Genomic DNA, 25,833 nt, shown 5'->3' with positions numbered 1-25,833 from the left:
TACCCCTACCTCGAAGTGATAGAGAGGTTAGTTTCCGAAATACCCTCGCCTCAAGTAATGTGCATCAGGGGAGCTAAAAATGATACAAAAGTAACAAGGACATAGAAAACAATAGGGAAATCATAACATAGCATTCAAAAAAGAAGCAATACCAATAATAACCAATTCAAAAAAGAAGCAATACCAATAATAACCAAGGAGACACGTACAATGCACCAACCTACTACCAAGCCTATACGCATGGAAGCAAGGACAACCCTCATGTACTCCAATCACATCTCCCCAAACATGTTACAATAATCTTCTGGAAATGCATAATTAGTACACGAAATTGTTCATGCACGCCTAACAGTCGACTAATTATAAACCACTATGGGAAGATAAATATAGTACAATACATTTGTGTAACAAAACACCCCGGGGTTATTCATGCTATTGCTGATTCCTTCTCCCTCCAAGTTGCGAGGACCTCATCAGTTCTAAACCGTTGAGTGAACGTTGATTCCTCCATTGGAGTTGATGCACCATTCGCGTACTCAAGGAGACCAGTATAAGCAATCATTGCTCCATTGTCAACGCAGTACCTGTCGTCAGTTGCAAACAACTTGCCACCTCTCTCAGAACACATAATTTGCATCATCTGTTGTAACCGCTCATTGCATCCTACACCACCAACAATTAAAACATCTTTCTTATCACAATGTGCCATAGCTCGTTCTGTAATCTCTACAAGCATCGCAAACAGAGTTTCCTGCAAAGAGAAACAAAGGTCAGCCGGACTGCATTCATTATTTTTCAGCTTCTCCTCAGCAGTGGCTTCAATGAAACTCAGTATTCCACTGAACGACACATCCATTCCCTTTACAACATATGGAAGTTCAATAAACTTTTCCCCCTTCTTCGCAAGCTGTTCAATGTTGTATCCAGGGCTAGGATCATTGGACAATGTAAGAACCCTAGCAAACCTATCCAAACAATTACCCACAGCAATATCAATCGTCTCCCCAAAAATCCTATACCGTCCCTCACTATACGCAATAACCTGAGTATTTCCACCACTCACATATAACACAACCGGGTCAACCGCCCCGGTTACGATCCGACCCATTTCAATGTGTGCAACACAATGGTTCACCCCAACGATAGGTTTGTTCCAGAGCTGAGATAGAACACGTACAACCACTGCAGAAACCTGCAGTGGCGCACCCATCCCAGGGCCTTTTGTGTAGCAAAGACAGTCAATTTCATCGGGAGTTACTCCGGCGGTATCTAGGGCGGATTTTACTAAGGATAAAACGTGTAGGTGGTGGTGCTGGGCGGTTTCACGGGGGAGAAAACCTTGGCCTGGCGGCGTTATGTAGGTGTGCCGCGGATTGGAAAGAATTGTGCCGTCGAGTGCTACTACTCCGACGCCAATTTTGTTGGCGGAGCCTTCGAACCCTAGGGCTATCAATTTCTTATCCTTCATTGCCGCCGCCGCTGTCGGAAGATTGGGGTTTAGCAGTCAAATGAGCAGTGACGCCAAGGGTTTGGTCTCTCCTCTCCTAAAAGATTGAGGCTTGTTTAGGGACGAGGCCTAATACTCCTCCTATACTACACTAAACACCCTTGTACTATAGCTTAACTACGAATACACCTCTTATATTATATAATCAACAATAACATACCCGGTGAAATCTCAGGAGTGGGGTCTTGGATAGTAGAATGTATGCAGAACTTATCACTATCTCGTGGAGGTTGAGATACTATTTTCCAAAGATCTTTGACTCAAGAGCGGCAAATCCAAGTACAAAATAGAAAACATAACAACTAACAAAGGAAGCAATGTAAAGCCTACAAACGAAGAACAAGAACAACAAAAAATGTGATAATCGAAACACTAGTAAACAACAAACGATGACAGCTATCGAAAGCCTAAACCCTCGAAAAGTAAATATTACCCTCTTCTACCAACCAACCTTCTACCCTAATACGCGATCTCCAAACCCTCTTATCTTAAGGTCATGTTCTCGATAAGTTGAAGATGTGTCGTCTCCTATTTAATCATCTCTCCTCCAATATTTCTTAAGACTATCTCTTAAGGTCATGTTTTAGATAAGTTGAGGATGTGTCATGTCCTATTTCTTATGTCTATCTCTTAAGGTCATGTTATCGATAAGTTGAAGATGTGTCATATCATATCTAATCATCTCTCTTCCAATTTTTCTTAGGCATATCTTTGCTTCTCGTCAGCCCAACTATATCCAACCTCTTGCACCTTCTTATATTTTTATATTGTGAAACTCCTACACTACCCTCCTTGATACTACTACTTTCCTAAGAAAAAAAGGTCAAACTTTTTATATCAAGAAGATCCTATATAAATGAAATTTCATCTAAATTTTAGAATGAAAGAATAAATAAATAAAAAACTAAAATAAAAGATGATATTTTTTTATAAAGATTAGTGAAGCGCTAACAAAGTTGTCCGGAAAAGCATCTGACGAAGCAAGAAGTCCTTGAACTCTCCTTGAGCCTGTTGATTGGCTTGGAGTTCCATATCTCTGAAGAGTAACTGCTAGCGCGCCCGAAGAGCGCTTCCCTGACGCTGGCGGAGAGGTTGAAAGAACGGAAGATCATCCACCACGTAGAAAAAAGAATAAAAAGGGTGATAAATATTACTAATAACTAGAACTGTTAAAATAGGCTGGTCCAATCCAACCCAATTCACCCCTAAAGGGATAGCGAGTTAAATGAGTTAGGACGGGCTGACCCTTCTAAATAAAGGGCCTATAAAATAGCATCTCAATCCAACTCTAAGCAGGTTACAAATTGAAACGGGTTGATCCTTCAATCAAAAGATAGACAACATTGACCTCTTAAAAAGACCATCGAACATTGATGAACACAATACCAATACGTCAAAAATTCACATGTTCATGAATTGCACATACGTTTGTGGAATACTTACAAAACAACATAATAGGCAAGATACAACAATCAACATTCATAGGATTCATCAGAATAACATACATTATATGATCATTTTTTTCATAAACTAGACAAGAAAGAAAAAATGAAAAATTAGATACAAACACAAAAGTAAAAGAGGCAAACATTCATAGTTATAATAACTTTAATTGTCTAATTGCTGAAGACTTCGCAAAATAAAACACTACTTAATATATATAAATATCACGACCCACAGGCCGGCCGAGGCTAGCGGGCCAAATGAGTCTGGGCTAAAAAGTCTTGTTCCTAAATGGGCTGAAAAAATTTAATCCAACCCCATTTAATTCAAGGATTGAGTTGGGATGGCCTCACAGGCTAAGTCCATTTTGACAAATCTACTAATATCTTAGAGATAAGTGTCAAAAACACACCTAAACTATATATTTTTTTGAATTTCATACTTAAACTATTGGGAGTGTGAGTTTCATATCTAAATTTTCACTTATTAGTTTGAGAAACACGCATCTCTCTTTTATTCCACTATCATCATGGTGTGTATGCTACATTCTTTCTTTCATTTAAAAAAAAATTGTCACATCACACTCCACATAGACAAAATATTCAACCTTGACAAAAATTAAATAAATTATTAAAATTAGTTAAAATTTCATTTGTTCCCCCAATCCAAAAATTGGATCCATTTTTTTAATAATAATAAAAAAGTTAAAATTAAATATTAAAGTATTATTATGCTCCCACCCTCCAAAAAAATTATAAAATAAAATATAAATTATTTTTTTAACCCACTCCACCACTTTTTCTCACCATACTCCCCCCTCCACCCCACCCCACCCCAATTTTTATTTATTTTTTTATTTTTTAAATTTCTTTTATAATTTTTTTTTAAAAAAAATCTTACTTCATCTTCCCACCTATTAGATATTATTTTTATAGTTTTTTTTAAAAAAAATTTACCCCGCCCCACCTAATCCTCTGCTTTCAATTTTTTTCTCATTTTGTGTTCGTTACATACACATGATTTTAGTAAAGTATTTTTTACTTACCGTATGACTTTTCTTAAAATAAAATATTTTTTCTGTTATATTTGGTACGCAAATAGAAAAAATATTTTCCTATGAACATATCTAACACAGAACGAGAAAAATGAAAAAAAATTAAGAGCGAATGGTTAGATGGGATGGATATAATTTTATTTTTTAAAAAAATTAAAAATAATAACAGTTTTTTAAGGAAGGAGTGGGGGAGGGGTGAAGTATGAATATTTTTAAAAATATTTTATACAAGAAATTTAAAATTAAAATAAAAGGATGGGGGATTGTCGTCGGGAGGGGTGTGTGTGTGGAGGTGGTGGAGTGAGTGAAAAAAATATTTTTAACTTTTTTAATTAAAAAATAATTTTATTTTTTGGGGATAGAAATACTTTAGTTTTAACTTTTAGCTAATATTAATATTTTATTTAATTTTTTGTCAATATAGAATATTTTATCCATGTGAAATGCCATGTAGCAAGATTTTTTTAAAAAATTAGAGAGTGTATTACACACATCACTAAGGTGTGTTTCTCAAATTAATAAGTGATAATTTAGGTATGAAACTCACACTTCTAATAGTTTAGGTATGAAACTCAAAAAAGGAAATAATTTAGGTGTGTTTTGACACTTATATATTTAAAGTGCAACAAAGTTATTACAACTAATAGTTGGTATATTTTTATTAAATAATTTGTGTTCATTTTCTATAGGTTCACTTTTACTTGTCACGTTTAGATGTGATACATCCATCAAGAAAATAATAATTGACATGATTATTTTATCATATTATCTCTATTAATTGATATTTTAATATTATGTCTTGAAAAATAATTTGAAAATAAGTAATTAATGTTAACAGTAAAATATGGAGATTATTTTTGTTGTTGATATATTAAAAGGGACAAGTAAAAATAAAAATATTTATATCTATACTATATTAAAACATGAAAGCCTTAGAAATGTTGATTGAACTTTATCTATAGCTAATTTTATTTTTTTAAGTGAAGAGATAGTTAAGTAATAATTAGAGAAAAATAGTAAAAAATAATATTGTCTAAAGGATGTTATACAATAGATAAAATCGATATTTATTATTTTATTTAAATTTATATTTAATTAGTTTATTTTTAAAAATAATGGACAAATAAAAATAAACAGAGAGTATGTTATATCGGTTAAAACCTAAAATGAGAGAATAAAAAAAGTCCCAATTAATATTGGTCAAAAGAAAATGTGATAAATAAAAGGTAGGAAACAGGATATCTTCCATAAGACCCACCTCATGGAATCGTCTACCAACAAATTGTTACAAGTGACACTCACCAACTTTTGCTGAATGAGTTTGTTGACACCTCGACCCACCAGCCACCATTGTCTTCCCTATTTTTATTGCTTCCACTTTCTTCTACAACTTTACTGGTACTAGTATTTATTTTCCATTTTTCCCTAATACATAGTACAAGTGCTGGCATAACTGTACATCCAAAGCAGAAACCTAAAAAAGAGAATGGCGACAAAGTTGTGGGCTTCAAGGGCTGCTTCATATCTCAGGATCTCAACATTTCACAGAGCTTTTGCCACTGGTAATGGCGTTATATTCTTGTTTCTGAAATTACCCACTTTCCCTTTTCTTCAAATGATTTGAGTTATGTGGATCTTGTTGATGTAGTAATTTTTTTGTTCAAGAATTTGCTTGATCTGTCATTTTCTTGATTAAAGATCCGATTTTGGAAGTAGGGTGTGGAGTTTGTGTGATTTCTTAGATCAGCAGAAGGATTTGTTGGGTTCTTGATAGATTTGTATTTCATTTTTTTTGATTTTGTACTCTGTCACCTTTTTATTATTATGGGGTGTACCCAGGATTTATTGCGTTAGGGGTTTCTACTTTATTCTTGGTTATGCAATATGTCACCTTTGGTAGTCTGAAGTGTTTCAAGATTGTAGTTGGGTATTTTTTTTTTTTTGATAAATCTGTAGGGTATTGTGTGTTCGTCAATCTTTTTGCAGATGTTGATTGAGAATTGATATATATGTTGTTGTTGTTCTGTGAATATGTTCCTTAGATGCATATTGAATTTTATGATGAAGACTTGAGGGTTGATTTCTTAGATGGTCACTCAAATAATAGTTATTATCTCATAAAGTAACATTCCTTCTTGATTCCAGTCTTCCTCAACAAAGAAATTAGAGATAATAACTATTAGTTGAGTGAATGCCGAGAAATCAACTCGGAGGCTTGATAATAACTTGGGAACTTGTACTTATTTCTGATATCATCAGCGATGTAGGATTGGAAGATGGTAATGCAATCAGGACTAGTGCTCTTTTTAGTTTTAATGGCAGAGTGCAAAATTTTTGGACATTTTATAATTTGACTATCTCTGGAGAATGGTAGTAACATGTCACACTGCATCAACGAATTCAGAGTAATTATTTTCACGTCCATCTCTGTAAAATGCATCCATGTTTCTACTTGTTTTGTTTGCATTAATGTATTTCAAATAAAAGAAGTTCTAAAGCAGGGGTCTATGAAGTTTCTTAATTTGAATCATGTCCCATCATAGTTGTTATTCTGTTCCTTCAAGTGCCGACCTCTCTAGTAACTGCTTGTGAACTGCAGATTCGGTAAGGTTTTCAGGATAGCTGAATAATTTTTTGTAACTATGTGAAATTCTCCAGTCCACGTATTTTTCTCTGTCCTCTATATTTGCAGTGCAAAACTGAAGGCATCTTGTAGTACTGTATGAATTTTGTTCATAATATATGTAGAGATGCATTAGCTTAGCGGACAATCTTGATAGAGTTGGCAGGCTAAGCCTGTTGTTATAAGTTAAGTGTTGAGTTTGATTCTATTGTATGACATCTTAAAGTTAGTCTCCATATTATATTGATTTGGACATGTTTGATCCTTCCAGATATGAGTTGTAGGGAGCCTAGCTTATAATCTATACAGTATCTTTGTTTCCCTGAACCTTAAAAATAAGAAGGCGCCAACGAAAATGAATTTAATGATAGCCTATTCCGATTGCTATGCGTTGACATTGTCCAATTAAGTTGGACACAATGTTTATATGATTTTATTTTTTTTATAAGATGTGCTCGAAATATTTATTCAGTCTAAATGATTATAATGGGTTATTTCTATGTGCAACTTATGTTCATAGATGTTATCAATACCCTGAATTATGGATATGCAAATTTTAGAGTGCTTTTGCTTCCTATCGTGTAGCTATTGATCCATTTGACTTCCATGTTTTGTCTGAATCCACTGATTATAAAGAGTTTAGTTTTGACAAAACCATAGAAACACTTAACCCAAAAGTTCCCCCTTTGCATAATGTAGCAACAACCTATGGATGACTGGATGTGCAGATATATATGAATAACACCCTTTCTCCTTTCTGAGGTAAAAATGAATAAAAAACTAAAGGACATCCAAAAGTAATTAATTTATTTAAGAAGAAAAGTAACAAACAAAATTTGAAGCGTTGTTTGAATATGACCCGGTGTGACAATGGTTTTGTGTTTATTTTTTTTTGCAGTGCCCAAGAATTTGAAGTATGCAGAATCTCATGAATGGGTTAAAGTTGACGGTAATTCTGCAACAATTGGCATCACTGATCATGCTCAGGATCATTTAGGTGATGTTGTCTATGTTGAATTTCCTGAAGTTGGGGCTTCTGTGGAACAATTTGGCAGTTTTGGTGCTGTTGAAAGTGTCAAGGCCACCAGCGATATCAATTCTCCTGTTTCAGGGAAGGTGGTGGAATTTAATGAGAAACTCAACGGGGAACCTGGTTTGGTGAGTATCATAGATCTGTGATCTAATTGTATAGCTATATAAAGGGCAGCTCGGTGCACTAAAGCTCCCGCTATGCGCGGGGTCCGGGGAAGGGCCTGACCACAAGGGTCTATTGTACGCAGTCTTATCTTGCATTTCTGCCATATAGGTTAGAATAAAATGATGAAGCTAGCATTCTGGTAGATGTTATTGCAATGTCTCATTTGAATGGATCTTTAGTGTTAATTCTGGGGCACTTGCTTCAAGTCAGAGTAAGGAGAATATTTTCCATTATTCTATACCTGAGACCAAGTAGGTTTATCTTCAGTCCAGTTTGGTGAAAGTACTCCACCACTCCTCCCCGTTTTGCATATTGTAAATATATGGCACTAGGGAGTTACATCCACCTTCTCAGGCCAATCTTCTTTATAATGTGTACAACATTACCAAAGCAAATTCAGCCTCTATCCCCGGGGCAGCAACTGAAAGAAAAAATACCGGTTTATTCATCTGCACGGGAAATGAGCTAAGCCCGGAATGCCTAACTCAACCCCAAAAGTTAGATCAGGAGGGAGGATTGCCCTAGTCCATATAAATAGACCACCTATCCATTCCACATTGGTTGGGTGGGACTCTACCCTACTCAAACACGTCTATATGTTTTTGTTGTCTACATTGGTGTGATCATCTCTATCATGCATTCCTGCTCATATATATAGTGCTGGGCTAGCATGAGAAGAAGATGTACGTGCTTGTGTGTACATCAATAGTGCGTCGCAAGCTTTCTTAGCTCTATAAACTGATATTGTATGCAAATGATATCCCCTTTTCCCCTCTGATTCTTTTCCAAGAATTTCTTCAGTTGATTGTAAGCTGGGAATGTAAATGGTCCAAAATGAGTGAAATGGATAATGAGGATTCATATCCATTATACACTTGTACACATGGTCCTTTAGAAGCTGTTTTACACTTGTACTACTGCCATAAAAGTTAAAGAGCAGAGTCTGCAGAGACTACTACACTAATAGGTCTGAGCTCTATTAACTTTTAAAATCTATTATTAAGGCAACACTATAAAAAAAGTGTTTATTTAGTACCTCTTGAGAGTTTATAACTTACAAGTTTATATAATCAGACCACTGTTTCTTTGAGAATATGTGACTTACTAGCATTTGGACCTTTTGCTGAATTCAATCATCAAGCATTCTTTACTTTATTTAGTTCAGCTATATGATGATGTTTCACGTTTCATCTTTACTTCGTGTATGGTATGTGTGATCAAATGTGCAATTTGTTAAATTTAGATCAATGCCAACTGCTATGAAGATGGATGGATTATAAAAGTTGAGATGAACAATCCCGACGAGGTCAAATCATTGATGGACCCTGACCAGTATACCAAGTTTTGTGACGAGGAAGACGCGAAGCACTGATTTGCAACCTCACCGAAGTTGAGCAAGAATACCATTTCCTGCAGGAATTTTTCACAATGCATAAAGAGGCTTCATTCCTAAGCCCCGGAAGCTGGATAGTAGTAGTGCTATTTGGTCTTTGATACAACAATTGTTTACCCTGCAGTTCTTCTCTTTCTTTGCTAACTAATAATTCAGTGTTTTGAATGTTGAATTTCATCTATAGGTTAAATTCAAGTTTTTTTCCCAAACACCCTTCACAATATTTTCAAGTCAAAGTTGAATGTGGTATATGGTTTTCCTCAATGTGGCATTAATGTTGAATGGTGCTTTTAACAATGTCCATTTAGATCACCTTTAAGCAAGTCTTTTAGGGGTTGTTTTGTTGTTGGTTAGAGTTATACAAAGTTTTGTTATTCATGCAGTAGTTATTCTATTTTTTATTCTGCATAAAATATTTTTCATGACTTGTGTATTTATTAGTTACGTGAGATTATAAATTGATAACCAACTCGATAAGTCACTAGAAAAAAATGGTGAAAAATTTACAGTGAACTTGCCACCTTAGGAACATTAAAAAAATTGTAACATTGGGACGTGGGATTTCAATAAAATTCAATTTTTTTTCAAAAAATAACTGATCCAACAAAGCTAGTATTAGAAATTCAGGTAATTTTTATTTCTTATTTAATATATATCTGAGCAGTTTTGATCCTATAAATTTATCAAAATAATTAATCGAAATATTTGACAAACTCTAACGAGAAGAGAAGACTGATGAAAATTATGAGTAAAAAAGAAATTTTAAAAACGTACATTTAGAAATTTAGAAGTATAGTTTTTGTCATTTATTTGTACTTTCATGATATTTCTAGGTAATTTTTTTCTACAAACTCGTTGGATCTAACCACTAAAAAATTGTTAATTATTTAGGCATCCGCCCCAGATAAACTACCCACCTCGTAGTAAAAGAAATAAAATAAAATATTCACTTTTGAAAATATGAAGGACGCAACTGATTAAAAAGTATACTTAGAGGATCATTTTATATTTATCCAGACATAAGGTACCATTTTTGTCATTTTCTCTAACCTGGCCAGAGTAAGGTTTTAGCTCTTTCATCTCCCCTCTTCATCCCTAAAACCTCCAGAGTCTGCAAAACCTCATCCCCCACCCCACCCCCTCTCCTTACAAGATGTCCCTCTCAATCTTTTCACCTTTATACTCTTCTTTAAAGCTCTCCTTCCAGGTAACTTTCTCACAATACAGTCAATTCTTTAGCCTTTGATAAAAGTGTTAAAGTTGTTGTTTTTAGCTGATGTTTTCTAATATTTTTTTTGTTTAATTACTTTAATTTTCAGGAAGAAAAAGGAAAGGGTAATTCTTGGGGATTGAGGCAAAGTTTAGGGAAGAAGAAAGTGATGGTGTTGAGAGCTGGCCCAAAAAGAATAGCTTTTGATAGAGAATGCAGAAAAGCTTTACTTTCTGGTATCAATAAGCTGGCTGATGCTGTTTCTGTCACTTTAGGACCTAGAGGTATAATGGGTTTTCATGCTTCTTTGAAATTCTGTAAGACTTGTTTTCTTATGTCATTTATAATTGGTCTATATTTCCAGTTTAATTCATATATAGACATTAGAGGAAATGGAAAAAATGAAGGTAATGGGGAACTAAGTTGTTGGTTAATTTTGATCTGTGTACTCAGGTGGAGAGGTTAATAGCCTATTTGGCCAAACTTCTAATATCACTTATTTCTAAAAGTGTTTTTTGAAAAAAATACTTTTAGTGAGAAACTTATTGTGTTTGGCCATTAAATTTTTTTTTTAAAAAAAACACTTTTGATGGACAATTAGTGTTTGGTCAAGGCTTTCTAAAAGTGCTTCTAAGTGTATTTTTTAGCTTCTGAAAAACAGTTTCCGCCAGAAGCACTTATTTTCTCCCAAAAGTTTGGTTAAATACCTCATTTTTTAAAACTAAACACTTTTAGCCTCTCAAAAGCTTGGCCAAACAGGCTATAAGAAAGAAGTTAAAATAAAAGATCCACTAATTTGTTGTGATGGTTAACAGAAATTAAAAAATAACTTCTTCTCTTGTCTTCTAAAAAGAAGAGGAACTCCTTTTCAATGTATGAGCATACAAACATATTATTGGGAAGAAAAACTTTTCTCCAGTTCTCCTCCTAGAACACAGTTTATTGAGAGACATTTAGTTTGTGAAACAGAACCCTTGGAAGAGTAGGATATGCAACAATTTCTTGTTGGCAATTTTCTTTAGGTTAAGGTACACAATATTTGTTCAATCTTATGTCTACGGCATGATTTTTCTAATATTTATATTAGAGTGATTGTTTAGATTACCCCATGAAATTGCAGGAAAAAAACCTTTAATTTTTTCCTCAAAAAATTGTATTCTGTAAATTGATTTTTGAAAATTACTTGCTTAGCATTATGACAAAAAACATGATTAGAAGAAATAAGTTGTTTTGCACTTTTGCTTATCAATCAAATATGTATGAGGAACTTGTTTTTAGACATAGCATATATATTGTCTGCCTGCTTGTTTTGGACTGCGATGATTGTGTGACAAATTATGCAGGGCGCAACGTAGTTCTCTCTGAATCCGGGGGGCTAAAAATAATTAATGATGGTGTTACCATAGCTCAAGCCATAGAACTTCCAGATACAATTGAAAATGCTGGAGCGACACTTATCCAGGAGGTTATTATTTGAGCCTGACACTGCGCTTGATTTTGGTTGTTGAATAGTATTTGAGAAACTCTTAATCTTGGAAAATAATGTTTATCTGGTGCAGGTTGCAACTAAGACCAACAGGTTAGCTGGTGACGGTACAACTACTGCAATTGTTTTGGCTCGTGAGATGATCAAAGCTGGGTTGTTAGCTGTTGATTTTGGGGCTAACCCTGTATCTATGAAGAAAGGTATGGAGCAGACAGTAAGAGAGCTGGTCAAAACTTTGAAGAAGAAAAGCCATCCTGTTAGAGGAAATGATGATATAAAAGGTAACTTGCTTTATTCTTTATATTATTCAACCCAGAAAATTTCTCATTCACTTCAAAATATTTAAGAATTTGATCTCTCTCTCTCTCTCTTCTTACTATTTGCAGCCATAGCTTCAATATCAGCTGGAAATGATGAGTTCATTGGCTGTTTGATTGCTGAGGCAATTAAGAAGATTGGTCCTGATGGAGTGATATGTGTTGAGTCTTCCTCATCAGCTGAAACCTCAATCATGGTTGAAGAAGGAATGAAGGTAATATCTGCTCTTCAAAGTGTTACTTTTTGACTTCAATTTCACAAAATTGTAATTAATCATACTGTACTGAGAAGTAAGATATCAGGTAAAACATGATCCCTCCTGAACTTTTCCAAGACTTTCAGGTTTGAAGCAAATTTGAAAGATCAAACAAAGTGCCATAAGAACTTTAGTTGCTGGATTATAGTTCTACTAAGACATTGAATTAACCGCTAGTTATCCATTTATATTCTTAAGCTAATTTCACCACTTCATATGTAAAATTCTTTTTCTTCCATTTGTTTTCATTATTTTCTTGATTTGTATTCAGGCATTCTTTTCCTACAGATTGACAAGGGGTACATGTCACCCCATTTCATCAACAATCCCAACAAATCTATAGTAGAGTTTGAAAATGCCAAAGTTCTGGTAACCGATCAAAAGATATCTAGTGTTAAAGAAATTGTTCCTTTGCTAGAGAAGGCCACTCAGCTGAGTGTGCCACTGCTGATTTTTGCTGAGGACATTTCAAAGCAAGTGCTAGAAACACTAGTCATTAACAAGATGAAAGGAATGCTCAATGTTGCTGTTGTGCAATGTCCAGGATTTCGAGATGGAAAGAAAGCTGTATTACAAGACATTGCCATGTTGACAGGTGAACCAAATACTTTATTCTGAATTATCAAAATAGTGTAATACATGTGCCCAAACCCAAAAAAGGTGTTGAACCCTTCGGGGTGGCCCAGTGGTTTGGGCTTGGGACTTCTATGTTGGAGGTCTCAAGTTTGAAACCCTTTGCCAGCGAAAGCAAGGGGTTAGCCTTTTGGGTCGAGCTCATCGCATTGGGTTTGCCTAGTGCGGGTTACCTCTCCTGTGTTAGTTGGAGCTTATTGCATAGGAGCAGGGGGTTTACCCAGTGCGCACCCAAAGGGTTGTGGCTGTGGGTTTCCCTTGTCATAAAAAAAAAGCAGAAAGGTGTTGAAGTGGAGTGAGTGAACATTAGTTTTAACTTTTAACTCATCTTGAGGATAGCTGTAATGTACGTTGCTCTAGCAATGCTCACAAAAGAGGTTTGCCCTTAACCATTAATAGTTTTGTATGCTATATTGACTTCTCAAGACCTAGTGTTGCCCCAAGCAAAAGTTATCTGCCAAGATTTCCTTTATTATCACTTCTAACTGGCATTATAATGTAATTAGGTGCTGATTTTCTTTCTGGAGACTTAGGCCTGAATCTTGAAGGTGCAACCTCCGATCAGCTTGGTATTGCTCGAAAAATAACAATAACAAGCAACTCTACAACCATCGTGGCTCATCCCTCGACAAAAGCTGAAATACAAGCCAGAATAATGCAGATAAAGAAGGATCTTGCAGAAACAGATAATAAATATTTCTCAGAGAAGCTTTCACAAAGAATAGCAAAACTCTCTGGTGGTGTGGCCATATTGAAGGTCTGTATTAATTAAGGCGTAATGTTTTGGATCAAACATCCCTATACATCCATTAATAATATATTTGAACCTTATCCTGCTGATGTATCTGTTATATTCTAACATATATTCAAGTTCATCTCCAGATTGCTGTAATTTTAAAAGTGAATAAATTTTAAATGTTTAATTGACTTCTAAAGCAATTAAAATGGTTCAAATTGCTAGGAATGATATGTATGTATCCTTGCACTTATATATTTGTTTCTCTCTTAAAAAATATCTCCTCTGATAAGATCCTGTATGAGTTCAGGTAGGAGCACATACTGAAACAGAACTGGAAGACCGAAAGCTGAGAATTGAGGATGCAAAAAGTGCCACATTTGCTGCCATGGATGAAGGAATAGTGCCTGGTGGTGGTGCCACTTTTATTCATCTTTCTGAACAAGTACCCTTGATAAAAGAATCTTTTCAGGATCCAGATGAGCAGATCGGTGCTGACATAATAGGAATGGTATGGCATTTTGCATTCTTCAATTTGAACATATGTACTTGCGCATTTAGTCTGATTGAGGAGGGTAAGGAAGGATCAAGTATTGGTAGCTTCTCGTTTTACAAGTTGGAAAAAGAAACATATGCACTTGTTTTTTGTTGTGTACAGCTTTATTTGCTGTCCGACTACTATCTTTTGCTTCTTTCGTTCTCCTATATGTTTTCCCTTGAAAAAAGAATCTAACTTAAGTCAGTATAGACAAGTGAATTTTGAAGACTCTTTCTGGACTCATGAACAACCTTTCTAGCTTCCAGAATTCAATGGTCTACAACTCTTTTCAGGCACTTCTTGCACCAGCAAAGCTAATAGCTGCAAATGCAGGAGTGGATGGAGATACAGTTGTGGAAAAAGTTAGAGGTTCTGACTGGAAAATGGGATATAATGCCATGACTGGAAGATATGAAGACCTTCTTGCTTCTGGCATTATTGATCCTTGCCGTGTCTCAAGATGTGCCCTTCAGAATGCTGTCTCTGTTGCTGGTATAGTCCTAACTACTCAAGCAATAATGGTAGAGAAAACCAAGGAGCCCAAGCCGCTTGTTCCTCACATTCCTGGTATAAGTCCTTAAAAGGATAAAAGATAAATCCTTGGTTGAAGCACTAGACAAGGAAGTTCAAATTTATGATGTTGTCATAGTAAAAGGAAGCTCTGCTTTTCTGCTTTGACTTGGCTGAGACATTGGAAAGAGTTGAAATCTTTGGTTCCAGCTGATACTAGAGATTATGTCATTGCAGATAAAATTGCATCTGGACACAAGCATTTTCTAGCCTCGATTCTTATCGTTGATTCTTGGTAGGAAATATGGATATCCTCGAGCATACAGGTACTGTTTTGGTCTCAATAGCACACGGCCATCTTGTTTCAGTAGTACTTGTTCCTGCATGCAGAGGATCGTCATTTTCAGGTTTCTATAAGTAGTTGGGATCAGTGGAATACAATGCCAAATGCTTTGAAGCTAAGAAGAATAGTTTCTATTAGTAGTAAACAGCTGCATGTTGTTGTAGGTTTGATATGAAAGAATATGAAATCAGAATCCCATGTTATGAATAGGGCTAAATCAAAGTTTCTACTTTTTAGTTGGTACACCCCAAACCTCCCTCTTTTTATCATTTTTGTTCTGTTTCATTTTGCATGTTTTGGGATAATGTCTCTGTTTACTAAAGCTAAGATGTCCAATAATTTCTCTGTGGTGATGCAAATTGAACTCATAATCTTATCTACTCTAAGATCATTACCATCTGTATATATACTTTCTCCCCAAGAACTAACTTCATCTTCCCTAGAGTACTGTGATGGAAAACAAATACAGTCAAACCACTCTATGACGGTCATTCATTATAACGGCATTTAACAATAACAATTTGATTTTCTTCAGAATTGATTTTTCATGTTATAATTGCTTCTATATAGAGAAAGTAACTCACCGAACCAAAGTAGAGAAAGTAATTAAATGATAAATATCTTTAGGATCGATGAGAGATGTTGCTCTTTTTTGTGTGGAAAATATGGGGGGAAATTCCAAAAAAAAATGATTTTTCAATCAAGTTGACAATTTTCACTATAGCATCTTAATGTATCTCATGCATTAACAAGTAGGAGAATAATGAGGGGGCGGATGTAGCATTTCGACTATGATTTTATACACAAAACATAAATATACATGAAAATTTTTACTAAAATCTCAATAAACATTATAACTGAATCCGTAAAACTCCGTAATTTTTACATTAGATGAGTTTAATGCAAAAAATCTTAAAATTTAAATTCTAAATATCTCAAAAAATGATTCGGGGCCTTAATAGATTTAGAATGGCAGTATGCATTTAATTTAGCTCCTATTTTTTCAGAAACTAAAAAAACATTATCCTATGAGATTTTAATGTTTGTGAAACAAAAGTTAGAGCCTAACCAACAACAACATATTCACCACTCCTCAGATCGTTTTTAATTGTCATATTTGACATATTTATTAAAAAAATAATGATTGACATGACTATTTTACTACAAAATCTTTATTAATTGATGTTTAGTATTAAGTCTTGAAAATAATTTGGGGAATAAGTAATTAATATTAAGATTAAAACATGAAAAAAATTTATTTTTTCTTAATATGTTAAAAGTGATAAGTAAAAGTGAACAGAGGGGATATAATCTTACAAGTGATATGTACACAATTTATCTATATTTTGTGAAAAAGTTAAAGTCTAATCCAACTTTGCAAATGGGCAACAAATGCGAAATCAAAATTTGCACTAGAAGGGTTCAAAATATGAAGAAGTAAACATACGAAGAATAGAGATTCAACATCTACGATACACACAACAAAAACAATTTTTCTGACCCCCTTTGACCATATCTAGCTCCAACCGGGGCCCAATGCCACTACCAATCTGCTTGATAGCTCAGTTAACTTATGAACTTAAATCGCATCTCACAATGCGTTTTATGTATTGCTTGTAATTCTAAATTTTTTTACACAATCTGGCAATTTTGTAGTAATCAATACACATTTTAAAATATAAATAGTGCACTAATATTTTTTTTGATATATTAAAAATAATGAGTAAAGTAAAAAAGAAAATTGAAATAGTGGACAAGTAAAAATAAATAGAGGGTGTGTATAATATGCTATATACACAACAATTTTTTTAATCATATATATAAACAATGTAATTTTATTAACGATAATTGTTTTGAACCCATTTAACCTTACCTAGCTTCGCCCCTGGGCCCAATGCCACTACCAATACAGATGCGTTTTATGTAGGGAAACTTACATAAATATATAATATTAAGAAAATATTTACCATTTATAGCAATAAAAAAAACACTGAACACTTATAATACAGTTTTAATACATATTGCAGAGAACTATTTATAAAACATATATAATACAAGTTTTTATAGATGGATAATATATTTATCACATACTTTAATAGACTTATAATACATTATGTTAGTTTCTTACTACACAAACATAATATATATTTTAAAACACTTATAATACATTTATATTGTATGCATAATTCACTTTTAATACAAATGTAGATTTATCATAGTATTGCTATATATTGCTATAAATGGTAATAAATAAAAAATATCGCTAAAATCAGTAATTAATTTTTAAAAAACACTCAATCAAGTAATTTTTCCTTTTATGTATTGTTTGTATTTCCAAAAAAATTACACAATCTAGCAATTTTGTAGTAAACAATACACATTTTAAAATATAAATAGTGCACTAATATTTTTTTCTTGATATGTTAAAAGTGACAAGTAAAAATAAAAATCAAATTGAAATAGTGAATAAGTAAAAGTGAATAGAGGGTGTATAATCTATTATATACACAATAAATTTTTTTTAATCAAATATATAAATAATGTAATTTTTTATTGAAGATGATTATTTTGAATACCTTCAACCCTACTTAGCAAGCTCAATGGAAGCTGCAATCACATGGAAATTTCACTTGTAAATCAGCTTGGAAAAATGTGAGAAAGAAAAAAAACAAGACATTGATAGATAAGATGACATGGCATACTAACATCCCTTTCAAGGCTTCATTCTTGCTTTGGAGAGCATTGAGACACAAACTGCCAACCAATGATAAACTGATTTCTTTGGGGAGAGAAACTGCAGAGTGCTCATGCTGCTACAAGCCTGGTTTGGACAACATAGATCACATATTTGTCTCTGGAAGCTTTGCTAAACACATCTGGACATATTTCTCTAACTGGGGGGAATCAGGCAGGACCACAACTCCATTAGAGACATCTTGATGAGATGGTGGACCTACAAACCAAACAATGCTGTACATAAACTCATGTTGCAAGCCCTCCCTATATTTATTTGCTGGAATGTCTGGAAGAACAGGTGTGCAAGTAAATATGGAGGAAAGAAATCTAGTACTACTAGGGTGAAGTTCAATATAATCAAAGAAATATACATGCTTATTACCACAGTTTTTCCATATATCCAATGGCCACCAGCTTGGAAAGATCTAATTATTTGGATAGAAAACTGTAAGCATGACATAAAAGTAACCCAGGTTAAATGGCTCAAACCCCCCCTAACATAGTTAAACTTAACACTGATGGGAGTGCCATAGGCAACCCAGGAAAGATAGGAGCAGGAGGCATAGTAAGGGATCATAAGGGTAATTTGATATATGCTTTTGCCTCTCCTTTGGGAGTTGGAACAAATAATCAAGCGGAAGTGCAGACAACCAGTGTTGGCATTAATTGGTGCATTCAACATGGTTATAATAGAGTAATATTGGAAGTAGATTCGGAATTTGTGATCAAGTGGCTGAATCTGGACATCAAACCACCCTGGAACATTCAAAACTACGTTAATGAACTCCAACAACTGGTCCAACTGCTAGAATACTTCCAATGCAAACATGTTTTTCGGGAAGCAAATTTTCCAGCTGATACATTATCTAAGTACAGCCATACACTTGATAATACACAACACTTCTACAACCTTCAACAACTTCCACAAGAAACCAAGGGCTACATAAAGCTAGACAAGATAGGAATGGCAAGCTTCAGGAGAAGAAGATTAAAAAGGATAAAACAACCTTCTTGAACATGTTTATCTCTAATTTTCCCAACTTGGCTACGATTGGTGTTGCTGCAACTTTCCTTGGACCTACTTGGTACGACATGTCTAAAAAGAGCAAAGATGAAAAGAATTTCCCCAACCCATGCGAGATAGAAGGTTCGTATACTTGTTCTTGAATAGGACTAGTGTAGACTACTTTCTTGTATTCTCATGGAAGGGGAGAGTCTCCCTCATTTATGCTTTCTTAGTTGATTTGTACCGAGAGGAGTCCTCTCACAGGTTTAATGCTTTCTAGTTATAGTTAGTCTCTTTTTGTATCGGGGATGAGTTAGCCGACCTTAATAGGTTAGCCGACTTATGAACCACCATAGGATCGGAGGTAAGGTTTATGTCCCCCTCCTTGTATTTTATTTTGATTATTTATGTTAAGGCTTGGGGGTGCTGCTCAACCCCTGACTGTGCACGAGAGGTGGGAGCCTCGTGTAGGGTCTGTTCCCATAAAAAAAAAAAAAAAAAAAAAAAAACCCTACTTAGCTCCGCACCTAAGCCCAATGCCACTACCAATCCGTTTGATAGCTCATGTAACTTATGAACTTAAATCGCATTTTATATATGCGTTTTATGTATTATTTGTATTTCCAAAAAAAAATTACACAGCAATTTTGTAGTAAACAATACACATTTTAAAATATAAATAGTGCACTAATCAAGAAGGTCTTGAAAAGCTAACTTTGGAGGCATTTTGTGTATTTGTCACATTTTTTCTCACATTATACTTAAAACCATTTTTTCACTTCTTTATTTGGTTTGTTGTTTTAATTACATACTTCCTCTGTTTGATTTTATTTGGTCCTTATTTTACAAATAAATATTGTATTTTTTACTTACCCATTTAGAAAATTAAAAGAATTTTTTTTTACCTTTTTTCTATATTAGTATTAAATAGCTACATAAGATAGTAGTAATCAAATTTAGAGTTTCAAAACATCATTAATAAAGTTATTTAGTAAAATACAACTCTAGTTAAAGTTTTCTTAAGGGGTGTGCCATGGTCCAATAATATGAAACTGAGGGAGTATTTTCAACTTGCATCCGAGTCATATTTAAACGAGTTGTGCATAACTCTATCCGTCTCATATCCAGTTGTGTTTTATAAAATTTTACTTAAAAAGCTCTCAGGTGGATGCCCCGATTAAATTTTGATTCACGCAGAAAAAATACTACTTTGGAGCAGTGACGAATGTAGAATTTTCATTAAAGGGGTTCGAAAAATAAAAATGTTATGCATGAAGTTTGAATTGAAACCTCTAGGTAAATTTTGAAATCATAAACCACTTACCATTCTTCTAGTCTTGTGTTCAAGGGGGATTCAAAAATATATACATATATATAAAAATAAATAAAATAAAAATAACCTTATATAGCGTGTAATTTTTTGTTGAGGAAGTTTGGATGAAAACCCTGCAATTTCCTAGATCCGTCCTTAGAAAAATTGGAGGTTATGAAACTAAGTAGCTAGGATATGATATTAGAGTCGGATTCAAAATTTAAATTTCGTGAGTTAAATATTTAAGGATTTTATATTGTATTCATTTGTGATTTTACAATTATAGGTTTGAAATAAATATAACATATTTCGTAAAAAGAAATTGAAGTTTGTTTTTCATATTTTATGAATTCAGATAAATTCGTCTGATGCCGGTGTATGACAAGTTTTAAAGTAAGGATTTTTCTCTAATTAGCTATCAGCCAACTAAGAAGTCTATAACCTAATAATAACATCTTTATTAACTCTATTATCTTAGTTATCATTTTTCTTTGACATCATATGGCACTATTATTACGTATCATTTACTTCACACTTCAAATTATATTTTTCTGTAAAAAAATAAAATAAAATTCTCTGTTCATGTTTTTTTTAATTATTATTTTTACAAACAAAAATCATATGACTATAGTGGGAACTAAAATAAAAGGGAAAAAAAAAAGAAAAAGAAAATTTGTAATGATGCAAGCTTAATGTAAAAGCTAAGTATGTCTTCCACAAAAATGGATTTTTATGAAAACAAATCTTCTAAAATACGCAGAGATTTATTTAATTTCCTTTGAATTTATTATACCATCACCCACGTAATAATTTGCTTTATCTTCCTTTTTCTTTTTTAATTATTATAAAAAGTGAAGCATGACTTTTGTTTTTAGTTTATTAGATTTTTTAGTAAAAATAAATAAATAAACTAAAGAACCAAATTTCGTAGATTTTAATGTAACGACTCTATTAAGTTATCATGCTGACACTGCATGACTTTTTTTTTCTTTTTAGCTTTTGTGTAAAAATTAATAATGAGCTAAATGCATAGAAATGACTCAACACTTGGTATAATCCCATATTCTATGAACATAATATAAAGTTTATGCCCTTTACAACTCAATTTGGTAAATTATATATGGAAAAAGACCTAAAACGTCCTAGAATTATTAGAAATGGTACAAAGATATCCTTTATTTATTTACTGGGCCTAAAATACTCTTAACATCTACCTTTAGGTCCAAAAATAACCTTTTCTTCAATGAAAAATGATATTTTAGGCCCAATAAATGGATGATGGACATTTTTGTACCATTTCCAATAGTTCGAGGGCCTTTTAAGCCCTTTTCTATAATTAAAATTTTGTTAAATAAATTTTGGTTTATAATTAATCTTAAATAATTAAATTGTATCTAATAGATGACTGTCACGTGTTTAAAAAAATTATTTAAATTATTTAATTAAAGTTCAGTTAAGTAAATTTTAATTTATAATTAATTTTAAATAATTAAATTGTAATTAATAGATGGCCGCTACATGTTTAAAAAAATAATTTAATTAAAATTCTGTTAAAAGGGCCTAAAATGCCCTCGAACTATTGGAAATGGAACAAAAATGCTCTTCATCCATTTATTGGGCCCAAAATGCCCCTTTTCATTAAAGAAAATGTTATTTGGACCTAAATGTGGATGTTAAGGGCATTTTAGGCTCAGTAGATGGATGAAAGACATTTTTGTATCATTTTCAATAATTCTAGGATGTTTTAGGCCCTTTTTTCCGAAATATATATGATTTGATTAAAAATTTCTCACTGATAATTGGTACTCTATCCTCTAATTTATAATATTCTAATTAAAAGATAAATCTTTTTAAACAAATGATTCTTTTTTTTTTTTGTGTGTGTGTAAGTTGTGATTTCTTCCTTGATGGATAAAGTAGTGTATATTAAGGGCGTGTTTGGTATGGATGGAAACCTTTTTGAAAAATGTTTTCCATTTGTTTTTTAAATATTCGATTAGTCAAAAATTTTGAGAATTTTTTAATCTAGAAAAAAATGAATTTCTTAGTGGACGTAGGAAAAACAAGTTTCACGCTTTTCAACACACCTCATTTTTACTTCACCCTATATATTTTTTTAAATTATATACAACTATTTAAAAGATATTATATAATTATTTTTCTTATATATCGAATATAAGAAAATAAGTTAAAAAAATAACTGATTTTCTAGAAAATATTTTCGCGAACATGCACCCTAAGAAGAAATTCATGGTGACAACTGACAATTACTATATATTAGTAATATTTTATTACAGCTTCAAGAGGAACTAACTTAATCAAATCAATTCTAGGCAAAGAAGAGTGCCATTTTGTAGCTTTTAGCACATGGTTTAATCAATCTTTCTATAAAATATGTATAATTAAGAAATACAGATAGTCATTAATCATAGTACTTTGGATTTTGAAATTATAACTACCATTATGTTGTTAGATTGATTAGATAATTATGTAGGCAATATACAATGAGAGCCACCTTTAATAGTTATCACTGCTTGCTCATGTAGTTTATTAAAACTTTGGTTGGTTAACTTAAATATCACATCTCACCCCATCCTCCTAAATAAGAAGAATAAAAAAAAGAAGAGACAATTTGTGTCAGGTTGTGAATGTTACAAAGCCTAAACCAACACAAATAAATGACCATTAAATACTTGATGGAATGAATAGAATTTTTTTTAATCGTTAATCAGATATTTCAGGTTTAAATTTTAACATAATAAAAAAATATGATAAAAGACATTATTTTCTTTAATAGACCTTACATGATGAAAATTCACATTAGTTAGAACTCAAAATCCATACTATACCAATTACAATAGTGTAATTCCATGCATAAGTGCAGTCTGGAGAAAGTTAAGTGTATGCAAATTTTATTAATTTCTACTTTGAGAAGTAAAAAAGTTATTTTCAATATATTCTCGCTTCAAGGAAAAACATATCAAAAAAATCATGACAAAATATTGTAGAAAATATGACGAAGCACTCTAAAAAAAGAACAATAAGTATAAGAAAATAAAGCAATAATTGAAGTACAAGAGAGATAAAATAATAGCAAAAATCAAAAGATAAATACTGCGAGAATAATAGAGCAACTAAAGAATAAGATCAATTGAGAAACAATATTTATCTATTACTAATAATAAAATAGGTTCTTATATGAGGCGATAAAACAATGAAATATGACATTGAAGTTTTCACTACCAATTATTTTTTTTACAAAAAAAATAAAATAAAAAAATAGACATACTTGATAGTTACATATTGAAAATGAATTAATTTTTTTTTCATCCAAAACTGCCATATATTAATTAATTATGGACATACTATGTCTAAAAGATCGTTCAGCATCACTTACAATCCAACTTGGGAATAGTCTTTTCCACGAAAATTCAGACAACAAAGAAATTGAAAACTTAGCTATATTATGAAGTACGACGTTAAACTTTCTAGAAAATTCAGACAACAAAGAAATTGAAAACTTAGCTACATTACGAGCTACGACATTAAACTTTCTAGGAATATGTACAAACACTATATGCTCTAAATATGCAGACATATTCCAAATGTCTTCCCAAATTACATCAATGTCCCAAGTAGTCTTCGCATTTTTCTTCAATACATCTACCACACCTTTTGCATCAGAGAGGACATAGATCTTCCTCCATCCATATTGTGTCGCTTTTTTCACAAATTTTTTTACTGCAAACGCTTAATATAATTATTAGAAATACTCAATTAAAGTGCTTCAAAAAACATTGTTGCAATGCATTTTATCATTAAAAAAATATCAACACATTAACGATGCATGCATTACTTCAAGATACTTATTTTTTCCCCCTCCATTTTGCTAGTAATCACATGATTTTTTCTTTGTGACATCTCACAGTGCATAAGACTACTAAATATTGCCACTTCAAAAGAGTGGAATTTATGGTCGAAAAAAGAGTGAAATGTATTAACGTAAATATTCAAAACATAGTAAAAAAACATCTTATTAATGTTCTAGAAAAATCTTTAAATTTAGCTTCAAGTTATGTAAAGAAAATGATAAAGCTATACACAGAAAAAAGAAAAAATAATGATAATTATACCATCCTTTCTGTACTATAGCCCAAATATTTTTTAAATATCAGATTTCGGTCGAGTTTGGATTGAATTTTAAAAATAAAATTTTCCTTTTTTTTAAAAGTAAATAAATAAATCATGAAACATGACTTATACCAATAGTTCTAAAAACTATAAAAAAGTACTTAATCATACCGAACAAACATACTTGCTAATCACAAATTGTGAAGAACCTTCATTGATTATGTTCATTATCATTATTACAAATCGTAATTCTACATAAAAGTTTCACACGAAATTATCATTTTTTATAACTAACTAGATAATATAGTATTCTAAAAAATAACACAATATTTTAATAAAAATTGTTAATAACACAATTACTAGCTATTGCAATTCTTCAAATTACAATTAGTTACGAAGATTCATTAACATAAAAAAATAAACATAACAATTATACGTAGGAGATGAGGAACCTCGTATATCAATAATGATTTACAATTTTGAAGAAAATTTTATACATTATTCAATGTAGGAGATGAGAGAGACCTATTACATTAACAAGGTTTTACAAATTCAAAGGAAAAATTAGACAAATCAAGCAAACAAATCTTCAGTAATAGTTGTTTTTTAAAAAAATATAAAATATAAAATTTAGGGTAAGTTTTACTCTTTTTTTTTTAAAAAAACAACAGTATAACTTTGCCAAAAAACAGGTTTACAGCAATTTTTTGGAATTGAAAACTAGTTCTCAAATATTAGTTAATTTCAATAGCCAAAGAAATATTTGACAAAAAAATTCTTCAAAAAAAAAAGGCATAAAATATTAAAAATCGAATTATCAAATCAAATTAAAAATTTCAATAATTTGATATTCAATAATTCGATATTTGATACTGCATTTGGGAGTAAAATTTTAGAATTACGGTATTCAGATTTGAGTATGGTACGAGACATTAATTTATTTGTTATTCAATAATTTTTTAATACCAAATTATTTATTTAATGAAGGGCATATATCAACATGCCCTTTACTCATTATTACAAATCCAAAGAGAAAATTAAAGACTAAACATAAATAACCTAACTACATATACCTTTTAGTTGTGTCAATTTGATTTTCTTCATGTTTTCTTACTTGTTAATCTTCTATTATATCGTGCCTCCACATTAAAAAATAAAAATAATTGAAGCAACAATATTAACTTTGTAATACAATTGGTTACAACTTCAATAAGGTATAACCGAATAATTCAAATTATCAAATTAAAATATAATAATTTAATATTTTAATATTTATTTTTAACTATCAATTATCGAACCAAAATTTAAAAATTTCAAATCAAATAGCGAACGTCCACCCCTAACCAAACGGGTCGTTAATCTTTAGATAATAAGAAGGCAGAGAGAGAAAAATAATTTGA

At 32.3% G+C, this 25,833-nt stretch overlaps 3 protein-coding genes across 3 annotated transcripts; 2 read left to right on the top strand and 1 right to left on the bottom strand.

Annotated features, from left to right (window-relative positions):
- Window positions 1-165: 165 nt before the first annotated feature.
- Window positions 166-1,573, bottom strand: LOC129872810 (uncharacterized). The gene has a single exon (XM_055947693.1). The coding sequence runs from the start codon at window positions 1,466-1,468 to the stop codon at window positions 428-430; it is 1,041 nt and encodes a 346-aa protein (XP_055803668.1). The 5' UTR covers window positions 1,469-1,573; the 3' UTR covers window positions 166-427.
- Window positions 1,574-5,276: 3,703 nt separating this feature from the next.
- On the top strand, window positions 5,277-9,541 carry LOC129874742 (glycine cleavage system H protein 2, mitochondrial). Its single transcript, XM_055950088.1, has 3 exons — window positions 5,277-5,566; window positions 7,526-7,785; window positions 9,069-9,541. The coding sequence occupies exons 1-3, from the start codon at window positions 5,491-5,493 to the stop codon at window positions 9,195-9,197; spliced, it is 465 nt and encodes a 154-aa protein (XP_055806063.1). The 5' UTR covers window positions 5,277-5,490; the 3' UTR covers window positions 9,198-9,541.
- Window positions 9,542-10,302: 761 nt separating this feature from the next.
- Window positions 10,303-15,607, top strand: LOC129874391 (chaperonin 60 subunit alpha 2, chloroplastic-like). Its single transcript, XM_055949673.1, has 9 exons — window positions 10,303-10,425; window positions 10,538-10,712; window positions 11,772-11,893; window positions 11,988-12,195; window positions 12,301-12,446; window positions 12,777-13,083; window positions 13,628-13,878; window positions 14,168-14,368; window positions 14,689-15,607. The coding sequence occupies exons 1-9, from the start codon at window positions 10,372-10,374 to the stop codon at window positions 14,974-14,976; spliced, it is 1,752 nt and encodes a 583-aa protein (XP_055805648.1). The 5' UTR covers window positions 10,303-10,371; the 3' UTR covers window positions 14,977-15,607.
- The last annotated feature ends 10,226 nt before the right edge of the window (window positions 15,608-25,833 follow it).

This window comes from Solanum dulcamara, chromosome 11 (assembly GCF_947179165.1).
Source record: "Solanum dulcamara chromosome 11, daSolDulc1.2, whole genome shotgun sequence".
Taxonomy (NCBI): domain Eukaryota; kingdom Viridiplantae; phylum Streptophyta; class Magnoliopsida; order Solanales; family Solanaceae; genus Solanum; species Solanum dulcamara.
The sequence above is the reverse complement of the archived record's forward strand: the minus strand, read 5'-3'. Positions and strand labels throughout refer to the sequence as shown.